A 13,288-nucleotide genomic window follows, 5' to 3' on the forward strand; every position below is an offset into this window, starting at 1 on the left:
GATCAAAACTTTGCTGAAAAACCTGTAACACAATCTACTCCATGCCTTCTGTTGTCTGATTAATAATTTATTAAGCAAATGCAGGTCTGTTTTTACTTATTTACTTACTTCATTTTGTCATAATTCCTAAAAGCATGTCTTGCATATGTTGGCTGTAGGAGACGGAGCTGTACGTTTGGGGGGGACGTCGGACCGCTGTCAGGGCCGGGTTGAGATCTACTATCAGGGCAGCTGGGGAACAGTGTGTGATGATGATTGGAGCGTGGAGGATGCCACAGTCGTGTGTCAACAAATCGGCTGCGGACATGCTGTAGGCGCACCTACAAACGCTTACTTCGGCTACGGCACGGGACTGATTTTGCTGGATAACGTCAACTGTAACGGGCACGAGGGCAACCTGGCCGCCTGTTACAGCCTCGGCTGGGGAGTTAACAACTGTGGCCATCACGAGGACGCGGGCGTCATCTGCTCAGGTGGGTTTCCTTCTCTTTCAGGTATCTGCCTTATTTTGCAAACACAGAATTGAGCTATTTTCTGTGAATGTGCAAGATTTCTGATTTATTAGTCACTTTAGGTAAAAATAGGTAAAGAAAAAATGCTTTTATTTGGCCTTTTTTTGTTATTTTATTTATTTTTTACATTGTAATAATTTCCCATTTTATTAAAGTTTTTGATTTTTTTTGCAACTTTAGCCTTTTTTTTATTTAGCCATTTTATTTAGACCTTTTTTCAATATTTTTGCTATTTTGTTAGGCATTTTTCCCATTAAGTCTTTTAGCATTTTATTAAATAGATAGATAATTTTTGCCATTTTATTTGCCCTTTCTTCATGATTTTTTGTTTTATTTTGCTGTTTTGCTTTGACCTTTTTCCCCTATGTTTTAGCTATTTTATTTTGCAATGTTTTCATTAATTATTTTAGCATTTTATTAAACAGATAGATTATGGATGGATGGATAGATAGCTATATAATTTTTTTTTTATTTGCCATTTTTCATTATTTTTGCTGTTTTATTTAGCAATGTTTTCATTATGTAGCTATTTTGTGTTGACATTTTTTTTATATATTTTTGCAATTTTTGTTTAGCTTTTTTCTATTATTTTGCCATTTTATTTGGCCATTTCTTTTTTTTTTCATTATTTTTGCATTTTTCCCTTGAATTATTTTAGCATTTTTATTAGATAATGTTATAGATTTAATTTTATTTGGCTTTTTAAAATATTTTTTGCCATTTTTGTTTACATTTTTTCATTATTTTTGTAATTTTATTTTGCTTTTTTTTTTATTATTTTGCTATTTTATTTGGCCTTTTTTCTCCATTATTTTTGCTATTTTATTTTGAAATGTTTTCATTATTTTGCTGTTTTGCTTTAATCTTTTTTCAATATTTTTGCTATTTTATTTGGCATTTTCCCCATAATTATTTTAGCATTTTTATTAGATAAATATATAATTTATATCATATGATAACAAACTTCAAGCAACGTAATGGGCTGTTTGAAAACACTAGTGAAAAGTTTTTATTTTACATTTTTTTCATTATTTTTTCTTTATTTTTGCAATTTTATTTTGCTTTTTCTCCCCCATTTTTATATGGTTAGCATAATAGCTTAAATAATTACATTTAAATGATTAAAAATGTATATATATTGCTTTTTATTTAAAACTTTTTATTTAAAACTTTACATTATAAAAAACTACAGATTTTGAGTTTGATCTCAGTAGTGCTGGGCGATATGGAAAAATCATGTATCACGATATGGATTATTTTTATATCACGATAACGATATATATCACGATATACCAAAATAAAGTACGTTTTCAGTTATTCTCTGAAAAGTTTGACAAAAATATCATTGCATAATTTTTTTTGCAACTTTATTTTTATTCGTTATTTGAAGTGACATTTAATTGAACTGTCACAAATTAGAAAAAAATACATTTTAGTGCAGCAATATAAATATCAAATGACAACAGATGTGGTGGAGAGCTACAGTAGTCTTCACATTTTTTTTATCCACATCATAATTAAATAGTATTATCAAAATAAACTTTTTTTTTTTATTAAAGTGCACAGCCATTTCAAGTTTCTGAGCAGAAAAGCACTCAATTATAAAAAAATAAACAAAGCATTTTTCAACCTTGTAGTGCAAAGTTTGCAAACCAAAATAAAGTATCAAAGTCTGTTTCACACATACTCCGTCTGCAAACTCGTTTTGCTTTCGCACAGGACGCATTTGCAGTCCGTTCCTGATCCGCGGGTGTTTACCACAAACACACCATTTATCCGTTATTTTAATTTCAAATCCAAACGTGCTTTTTCAGCATTGGGATACTTTTATCACAGTACACTAATACAATAATACTAGACATATTCACGTTTAAAACTCAACATATTATAAACAATGTAGGCTATTATTCAATGCACTTGACTTCTAGATTTGTATATTTGCTCAAGCAAGTTGCAACACATTTAAAACACAGCATAGGTTATAGGCTATAGCTTCCTTTTCATATTGAATTTGGGCTATCACAAATATTTTAAATTAAAACTTACCACAGACAGAAAACAGTCGGCTCTCTGTGCCTTTCTTTCGCATTAAATCTTTATTAAAAACCATATTTTAAAGAACTTTTCTACCTGGACAAGTGCATCTATTATGTTGCCTTGTTTATTTAAAACTGCACTATTTTAAACCTAGCCAAAAAGCCACGTGTTGACGGTGAAACACAGTAGACTGCATTTATATGAATTTATGGTACATTTCCGTGTCAATCCATGTTCATTTTTACAGCGAACAATGCGCTGTCACTTTCATTCAGCGCATGCAACGCAATGCAGCTCAGCAAAAATAGACTCAGTGCCGAGACGACCGCTCCACTGCTGCAAACGCACCGCTTCTGGAACGCACTACCGGACAGCAACCGCGTGCAGTGTGAACGCTCTAATCCGTTAACATGGGTGCGGAAAAAAAATACGCAACGCATAGGAACTGCAGACGAAGTATGTGAGGCGTCAGCGTCGGGCGCGGAAACAGTCTTTTGGCAGAGTTTGCACATGTCTGTCTTCTGCTCCGTGTCGGAGCTCTTGAAGCCAAAATGCAACCAAATCACTGACGTACCCCCACGTTTTCGGCAAAAGTACTTCTTGGCTGCTGCCTGCGTGGCAGTTTCAGTTTGTTGCGACTCCGGGCATTCATCTTCAACCTCTTGCGTCTCCATCTTTAGGCTAAGCACTCACGAGTTAAAGCATGTCGCAACAACGTAAAAGCGTCACGTCCCACAAGACGGAGTTTTCTTTGTGAAAGAGTTCATTTTTATTCTTGATTATCACTTATAGAGTAGAGTATGCATTGCATAGCAACAAGACATTATCATATATTTGTCATAGCCTATTTAGGCTAATTCTATATTTTCTTTAGTAATTGATAAAATTAGGTTAGAAACGATAGAAAACGATAGAAGAGAAATAGGACGATAGACACTTTTCTATCGTCCCCACGATATATATCGTCATATCGCCCAGCTACAGATCTTTGAGATTCAGATCTCCGACTGTATGTGAATTTTCAGTAATACTGTATTGCTTTGACTGCAGCTCTGTCTCTCTCTTATATTTCAGGTGCCAGTTCCACCATGGTCCCAGTTATCAACACAGAGACTATAGGCAGAGAGTTCTTAGTTCCTGAAAGCACAGCAGGTATAAACGCTGCCTATACTGTTCGTAGGGCCTGTAACTTCACCTGCTATTTTCAATAATGCACGGTTGAATTAATAGCCAATTCATTGTTATTAACTGCTGTGCCTGGCCAGCCTTTTTGAACCGTGGAGAACAGACCATTCTGCATAATAAAGCCCTTAAAACTCCAGTAGATGGCGTTCTCTCAAAACATCACTAAGTCTGTTTTCCTCCATCTATCCTGACATTTTTCTTTGTTTTCTTTAGTGACAGAAACGCCAGCAGCAGTTACACGTGAAACAGTAACCACGATTGTCACAACATCCTCGACCACAAAAGGTACTAAAGACACATGAATATCTCAAAGCATCCAATCACAATCTCAGCATCTTTGCCATTATCTATATCTATAGTAAATAAATTATGTATTTATTTATTTAAATAGGTAGATAGCAAAAAATTATAAACATGAGTTTAATACTGTCTAAATTAAGTGATTAAAATCTCTGATAAAAAAAATGCTAAAAAAACCCAACAGAAACATGAAACATGAATTAAAATGGCAAAGATATTGAAAAAAGGGCGAAATAAAATAGCAAAATAATGTAAAATTGCACAAAAAATGGCAAAATAAAAATGACAAAATAAAAAAATAGGAATAAAGTAAAAAAAATTTCTGTAGCTTTTTTAAACATATTTTTACCTATAGTGACTAATGAATCAATACTTATAGATAGATTATAGTTAATTAATTAATAATGCGATTATATAATTATTAATTAAGGTTATAGTTATTATTATAATTTATGTTATATGATAACAAATTTGCAATATCAAGCAGCATAATGGTCTGTTTGAAAGCACTACTGACTTTTTTATTTTGCTTTTTTTTTTACATTTTATTGGCCTTTTTTCCATTTTTCAATTGTATTTAGCTTTATGTCATTATTTTTGCAAGTTTAAGCTTTTTCATTATTTTTGCCATTTTAATTAGCCCTTATCCCCCATTATTAGTATATGATTAGCCTAATAGCTTGAATAATTACATTTGAATGATTAAAAATTTATATATTTTTGTTTTGTTTTTATGTTTACATTTACATTTATTAATTTAGCAGATGCTTTATTTTAAACTTTATTTTTCACATAAAAAACAACTGATTTTCAGTTTGTCTCAGATATTCAGACACTGTATGTATGTGAATTTTCAGTAAAAAAAAAAAAATTAAATGGCAAAATAATGTAAAATTGCTAAATAAAATTGCAAAAATAATGAAAAAGGCCTAATAAAAACAAAATAATGAAAAAAATTGCTGAATTAAATTGCAAAAATAATGAAACAAATTGCTAAATAAAATCACCATCCGCCTAACTCATTAAAAAAGCTTAATAAAAATTTAAAAATTATTAAAATGAAAAAAAAAAAATCTATATATCTTAAATAATGCATTTATGTTTTTAAATATATAGACAATAATCTTCCTATACATCATTACATTAAATTACATTAAATACATAAGTATTTATTTATTTATATCGATCATCCATTGATCCTTAGATATTATTTATTTTATTTTAATTATTTATATATATATATATATATATATTTGATGGGTGGATAGAATAAATTGATCAAAAGTGACAGTAAAAACATTTATAATGCAAAAGATTTCTAATATTTCTAATCCTGTTTTGTTTTTTTACTTTCTATTCATCAAATCCTGAAAAATAAAATGCATCACAGTTTCCACAAAAATATGAAGCAGCACGACTGTTTTCAACATTGAAAATAATCATAAATTGCTTCTTGAGCAGCAAATCAGCAAATAAAATTACTGTTTTTACTGTTTATGCTAAAAGAAATGCAGCTTTGGTGAGCAGAAAAGATTTTTGTCTTAAACTCTTAAACTCTCAAAACAAGAAGGGTTTTCTAGACGAGTAAAACTTTTCAGAAAAAAACAAGTGTGTTTTTGTTTGAAACAAGCTAATAATGGGGTAAGGAAAATAATCTTGTTTTCTGTTTGAAATAAGATTTTTTTGCTTACCCCATTGGCAGATTATTTGGCTTGTTCTAAGCAAAAATGCACTTCTTTTCTGGAAAACAAGAACATAATTTCTACTCGTCTAGAAAATCCTTCTTGATTTAAGAATTGTTAGATATTTTGGCTGGAAACAAGGCTTTTCAGTGCTCAAACGTTTGAACATTGGTGTATGTGGTCTCTAACCCTCATCATCCATTGCTCTTTCAGAGAAGCCGAGCATCCGTTTGGTGAACGGCGCAGACTCCTGTCAGGGCCGAGTGGAAGTCCTCTACTTCACCATCTGGGGAACGGTGTGTGATGATGACTGGGACATGGACAATGCTCAGGTGGTCTGCAGGCAGATGGGATGCGGGCCGCCTCTTGCAGTCAAACCTCTAGCTTACTTCGGTTACGGTTCGGGTCCCATACTGCTGGATAATGTCGACTGCGGCGGCAGTGAGCAAAAGCTGTCCGACTGCTTCAATCTGGGCTGGGGACAGCATAACTGCGGCCATTACGAAGACGCTGGAGTCATCTGCGCACGTAAGAGAAACATGACATATATTACAATCTTAGAAAACGATCACTTCAAAATGATCATATTAGGCAATTTTGAGAAAAAAAGAGTCAGAATTGCGAGATACAAAGTCGCAATTGCAGGGGAAAAAAAGTCTTTATTTCTCACAATTGTAAGTTTATATCTACCAATTTTGACTTTATATCTTACAATTTCTGAGATAAAAAAGGCAGAATTGTGAGATGTATACTCGAAATAGCAAGAAAAAAGTCAGAATTGTGAGATAAAAAGTCGCAATTACCTTTTTTATTTTTTATTCAGTGGCGGAAACAGACTTCCATAAACTTCGGAGCATTTCTGTAGAATGGCCCATATAAATTAAAATAAACTGAATTGCATTCACAGCTGTATTTCACAAAAACATATTCGCATTTCACCTCAAAAACCTACTTCAAAACAAAGATGCAGATTTCATTTCACTTCATTTATTTAGATCTCCATTAGCTGTTAAAAACAGCTAGTCTTCCTGGAGTCTATACAACATGCTGCTACAATACATTCACATAATTTTCCAATGATCACACTAATAAAGTATAAAACAAATACACAAAAACAACCCAAAGATGCAGATTTAGGTAATATACTGTACTGTAGTAGAAATATTTGTTTATTAGGTTAAATATAGTGTAATATAAAGTGCACTTTTAAAAATATAAGGTATAGCTATTTTGTAATTACACACACTGCTGTTTAAAATTTTAGGTCAGTGTATATTGCTAAAAAAAAGATTTCTGTTTTGCATAAATGTCTTTTTTACCTTTAATTAAAGAATCCTGCAAAAAAAAAAAAATCACATTCCAAAATAAAATTAAGCAGTCAAAACGCTTTCCAACATTAAAAAAAATAGCAATATTAAAATGATTTCTGAAGAATCATGTGACACTGAAGTCTGGATTAATGATGCTGAAAATTCAGCTTTGATTACAGTAATAAATTGCAATTTAAAACAATCCCTTTGTGCCTGAATATATTGTCAAATGTAATCATATTTTACAATATTATGTTTTTTCCCCCCTGAATTTTTCATCAAATAAATGCAGCCTTAAAGGAGTAGTTCACTTCCAGAACAAACATTTACAGATAATGCACTCAACCCCTTGTCATTCAAGATGTCCATGTCTTTCTTTAGTTGTAAAGAAATTGTTTTTTGAGAAAAACATTCCAGGATTTCTCTCCATATAATGGACTTCTATGGTGCCCTGAGTTTGAACTTCCAAAATGCAGTTTAAATGCAGCTTCAAAGGGCTCTAAAGCTGAGCAAGAAGGGTCTTATTTAGTGAAACGTTCAGTTATTTTCAAAAAAAAAAAGTTGGAGGAGAAAATGAGATGAGAGTTTTTCGACATACCCTAACTTTCATGAACCAGAATACACTGAGTTCAAGCAGAGCTAGACAAGATGAGCATTTGAGATTAAAAAGTATATAAATTGTAATTTTTTAAATAAAATAACCGATTGTTTCGCTAGATAAGACCATTCTTCCTCGGCTGGGATCGTTTAAAGGCCTTTGAATCTGCATATAAACTGTGTTTTGGAAATTCAAACTCAGAGGCACCATAGAAGTCCACTATATGGAGAGAAATCCTGAACTGTTTTCCTCAAAAAGCTATTTCTTTACGACTGAAGGAAGAAAGACATGAACATCTTAAATGACAAGGGGCATTATCTGTAATTTTTTGTTCTGGAAGTACTACTGTACTCCTTTAACGAACGTAAGAGACTTCTTAAAGAAACATTTCTTTTGTTTTTAACTTTTGAACGACAATTCAGTTTATTTATTTACATTATATAAGAAGTCATGTATTTTTAAATCAGCAATATTTAAATACTTAACGCAAGACACTGCAGGTGAATAGGGTAAAAAATTTACTAATAGTTATTGCCTTATTTACCCCGCTGATTGATTACACTGATAATTGCAAACATTTTTTGTATTTTCTAAAATGTTAGGTTTAAATATGCAAATGAGGCATTATTTAATGAAATATGCGCTAATTTGCATACATTTCTAGTACAAAAATCTAAACACTGGATGAAGTCAGTTTCAAAATTCTTGTTTAATTTTTTTTTACATATTAGAGTCAAAAAAAATATACAGAGGGAATATTGGGTATTTTGTTTTGTCACTCCTTAATTCAGAAAAAAATTAGAACAGACAGAAAACAATATATATTTTACCATTTTGGGGGGAATAAAATGTTGTATAAAATCAAGCTAATTATATATAAACAAATTCCTCTGTAAAAACCTTCAGAATATAGACGGGAATAAAAATTTCAAGTTTGGTGTGTGTAAGTGCTACTAAAATGAAGATTTACGATTCAGTGTAGAAAAAAAAAACTTATTTTGAGAAAATGGCCTTTAAAAATATGTATTGTAATTGAAATCTATTGACACAAATAGATAAAGTGCTATAAAAGAAGCACTTAACAGTGTCTTTTGGGTGTTTTCTTTCCACTAGTCTGAAAAAACATGAAAAACTAAAAAGCCTAGAATCTCAAACTTGACAGGTGCATGAAAAAAACAGCCTGCAGTGTCTCCCCTTTACACATATACCATGTATATTACAGTATAGAAACTTATAATTACATAATTAACAATTGTGTGTGTTCATTGCGTGTGCTGTCAGTCCTTCATTCATGAAATTCACTCACTCAGTCAGTCTTTCACAACACCAGCATTTATTCACTATGAAAGAAAACACACACACACACACACACACACACACACACACACACACCTCAATGCAACACAATGTTCTGCTGAACTAAGTAAAGCCTCCAGGTCAGTTTTTCTCTGGCACGCTTTCTCTTTTACGCACACTTACAAACACACACAAACCTGCATGTCCGTCTTTTACTGTTCCTTCAATTACCAATATTCTCAAACGCATACAATCTCACATGCAATACATTTACTTGGCCGCTGTTTCTTTTCAAAATCCCCTCAACCATTGTTAGAAAATAGCAAAACTGATTCAAGATCAGCTTTTGTAATTTGCAGCAACTCTAGCAGCATCCTCTGTACACCATTCGGCTCCATCTACATGAAAAATAAAGAGGCCCGTCAGAGCAAATCATCATCAGTGCAGACCCGCAGGGGAAGCCGTCCTCCGCACAGGCCACGTGCATGCACTAACGCATAAATATATGCATGTGTGCGTCTAATAGATGAGCATTTAAGAGAATAGGGAAAGGCTAAAATAAACACGAGATAAAGGAATGAAAGTACAAGTATCAACCTTTAGAGCACAATGTGTATAATAGACTAAGTTCAGTCTCAGTAAATGAAAGTCAACCAAAATAAGTGTTCTAACTATATGTGTGTTTTCTTTCTTTTTTTCAGCACCTATGGATAGTGTGGTATTCGGAAGAGACTTTAGCTTTGGGATAACAGATAAACCTGTTACGAGAGCAACTACAACTACAACCACAACACCAGCGGACGGTAAGAACACTGAATTTGAAGTTGAAAAATTTGATAAATTCAAAGGGAAAACAAGTTTCCATATCCCACTGAGAGATGTTTGTTCTGGTTTTAGACATAGACTTACTTCATTTTGTCCACTTTCTTAGAAAACAAGACTTCATACGTTCAAATGGCATCTGAAGCAAATCTATTTAGATTTAAGGATGTTTTAATATTTGTACTGGAAAACAAAACAAAAATACTAGATTTTTTTTTTCAGTGCATGCAGCATTTAAAGCCATGACTTCAGGAATTTAAGAAATTTATGCTCAAATTTAAGATATACATATACATAAGTCATATATATGGGTCATAGACGAAAAAGGGTTTAAGCATGAAAACAACAAGTGTAATACTGCTTTCTGTTTAATTTAATTGCATTTTTGTTTTATGTTTTTTTTAGCAAAAAACAAACAAACAAAAAAAAACATACATTTTTCCATTATTTACAGAAGACACCCACTAAAATATCATTCAGTGTAACAATCTTGTGAGGCATATTTACAACAAAAATCAATTTATGACATTATGAATTTCTTTCACCTCAAATACTAATTAGTTGTAATTCTACAGTTTTAAAATTTGCCACTATCCTAGGTTTTGCCCATTTGTCAGTAAGAGTTTTTTACTGATTTAAAACACAAAATTGTATATGCTCCCTTATTATTTTATATATTTTAATATGCACAAGCCAAAATAAGTATGTTTCTTGAATTTTTAAATAAATATTGTGTTACACTGAATGACAATGTTATTTATTTCTACCAAATTTTGACATTTTATTCTTCAAAAACTTATTTGAAACCTTAAAAGCAGACACTTTACTTGCATTTTATTTGCTTTCTATGGATATAAAATCACTTTTGTAAATTTCTTTTGATGCAGACATCTTAACGCATTTGTATATATATATTTAGAGTAAAAAAAAAAAACAATTTATTCTTCATATAGTAACTTATACATTGTTTCACCATTTGTGGTAAACTCAATTTAAATAGATTTTTTTCAGAAAACAATATTAATATCTTAAGGCATTTGCTTCTAGAGAAAATTAGATTTAAGAATGTTTAGATATTTGTTATATAGTTTTTTTGTACTTTTGAACAGTAAGAAAATGCATAAAATTAGAAATATTTAATATTATATATATATATATATATATATATATATATATGTGTGTGTGTGTATGTGTGTGTGTGTGTGTGTGTGTGTGTGTGTGTGTGTGTGTGTGTGTGTGTGTGTGTTTAAAGCATAAACTCACCTAATTTTAATATATTTTTCAGAAATCAAGACTTAAAATCTACAACAAGAAAAAAAAAATTTGCCAGTGGGGTCAGAAAAATAAACCTAATTCAAAGGGAAAACAAGATTATTTTTATGATTGGAAGTTGAAAAATTAATGAAATAAATAAACACATATATAAATAAATTAATGAAGTAAGTTTTTGTTTACAACAAGAAAAAAATATTGCCAGTGGGGTCAGAAAAATAAACCTAATTCAAAGGGAAAACAAGATTATCTTTATGATTGGCCCATTAGCTGATATTTGCTATGGTTTTAAGCAAAAACATACTTAATTAAACTGATAAATAAAGTGATTGAGTAATTTTCGAAATGTTTAAATATTATACAGGAAGTCAAGTAACAAAATTTCTTGCAGTTTAATGGTTGTGAAAAATAATATAATAACTAAAAAAATCATTTGGGACACACTTACTATTTAGGGTAAATAGTGTTATTTGTAAATAGGCACACAGCTTATACCTTTTTTCTCTTCTCAAGGTACCATCAAGCTGATTGGGGGCCTGAATCGTTGCGAGGGCCGTGTGGAGATATTCCTGAGAGGAGAATGGGGAACCGTGTGTGACGATGCTTGGGATATTACGGATGCAAAGGTGGTGTGCAGGCAGTTGGGCTGCAACCTGCCTAAAGCCGCCCAGGGGATGGCCCACTTTGGTCCCGGTAGTGGCCCAATCCAGTTGGACAATCTGAAATGCACAGGCACAGAAGCTACTCTCACTCAGTGCTCTCACATAGCATGGAACGTCCACAACTGTGACCATTCAGAGGATGCCAGCGTCACATGTGGACTCTGATGACTCCACCCACCACAGGCCACGCCCACCACAAGCCACACCCACTATCCTGGTCCAGTGATTGCAGTGGGAGTGGAAGAGTTTGCAGGACTTGTATAAATTTTGTACATAACACCTCACGCCAACCCTGTCGAAGAGATTTAAAAGATGAAATAGTTATTGGGTGTGAAACAAGGAAAAATAAATTATGCTAATACTGTTATATAAATATCTGTAATAAATATTATGAATGACAATTCTAATTATGCACTTTATAAACTATAAAGATGTGGTGAATAAATATGCTGAACATATTTTAAACTATTGATATACAGTGGAAACCAAAGTTTTAGACTCTATAGCCTGTCATTTTGAATGCAAGCACCAAATTTATTATGCCATACAAAGACTTATGTACTGTACTTCTAGTACTTTTCCGATTATAAAAAGATTTTTTTTTTTTTTGGATCTGTTTCCTGAAGGCAGAGTAAAACATAAAATATTTCTACTTAAAATATTCAAAGATTGTTGTGTTGCATATCTTTAACTAAACTAAAAGTTAAGTGTGTCTGAATATCTTAGCCTTCATTAGTTAGTCAGGAAAAAAATACTTCTCTAAAACAGTTCTCAGGTCCATTTTGATTGGGAAAAATAATGGCTTTATTGCAAATTAATTTTAATGCAATAATTTTAAATTTCTTTTGTCTTTTTTGTTTCTGTTGCATCTTTTTAAAGAATGCAAAATAGTAACTGTGACTTTTTAATCTCACAATTCTGACTTTATTTCTCGCATTTTTGAGTTTGCATCTCACAATTCTGACTTTTTTTTAAAAGTCATAATTGCAAGAGAAACACTCAATTGTGAGAAATAAAGTCATGAGAGATGTAAAGGCTTTTTTTGCAATTCAGGCTTTTATAATTTGCGATTTCAAGATGCAAATTCAAAATTACAAGAAAAAAGTCAGAATTGTAAGATTGAAAAATTTAGCTTCGCCAGAAAAAAATTTGCTTTTCTGTCTAGTAATTTTGACTTTTCAATTTCTTTTTTTGTTTCTGTTCCATCTTTTTAAAATAATGCAAATGAATGGGATAAAGGGAATATTTGTACTGAGGAAACTAAACCATGTCATTGGCCTAATTGCATAACGTTGTAGTGTATTATGTGGTTATTTTTATGAGCTAGGAAGAAATATGGGACAAAGTGATGTTAGGATTTTTAATATATAATTAAACATTTGCTGTACCTAAATTAAAAAAATAGAAAGGGAAAAAAAAAATCGAAAATGTTTTTGATGCCGCTTTTTTACTGTACATACTTTTCCTAAAATATTGGGGTGAAACGTCAACATTTTTGTCAATATATATGGAAATAAAGTATGCTATGAATCTATTATGTATTATTAACAAGAGTGGACTAAAGTTGTTTTTTAAATTTATATATATTTTACAATTTTCTTCTATTAAGACA

General features: G+C 31.6%; 1 protein-coding gene across 1 annotated transcript; it reads left to right on the forward strand.

Annotated features, from left to right (window-relative positions):
* The first annotated feature begins 145 nt into the window (after positions 1 to 145).
* On the forward strand, positions 146 to 12,141 carry LOC141317252 (scavenger receptor cysteine-rich domain-containing group B protein-like). Its single transcript, XM_073833014.1, has 6 exons — positions 146 to 473; positions 3,624 to 3,701; positions 3,948 to 4,019; positions 5,930 to 6,244; positions 9,622 to 9,723; positions 11,528 to 12,141. The coding sequence occupies exons 1-6, from the start codon at positions 146 to 148 to the stop codon at positions 11,839 to 11,841; spliced, it is 1,209 nt and encodes a 402-aa protein (XP_073689115.1). The 3' UTR covers positions 11,842 to 12,141.
* Positions 12,142 to 13,288: the final 1,147 nt, after the last annotated feature.

The sequence above is a fragment of the Garra rufa genome, unplaced genomic scaffold (genome assembly GCF_049309525.1).
Source record: "Garra rufa unplaced genomic scaffold, GarRuf1.0 hap1_unplaced_571, whole genome shotgun sequence".
NCBI classification, from domain to species: domain Eukaryota; kingdom Metazoa; phylum Chordata; class Actinopteri; order Cypriniformes; family Cyprinidae; genus Garra; species Garra rufa.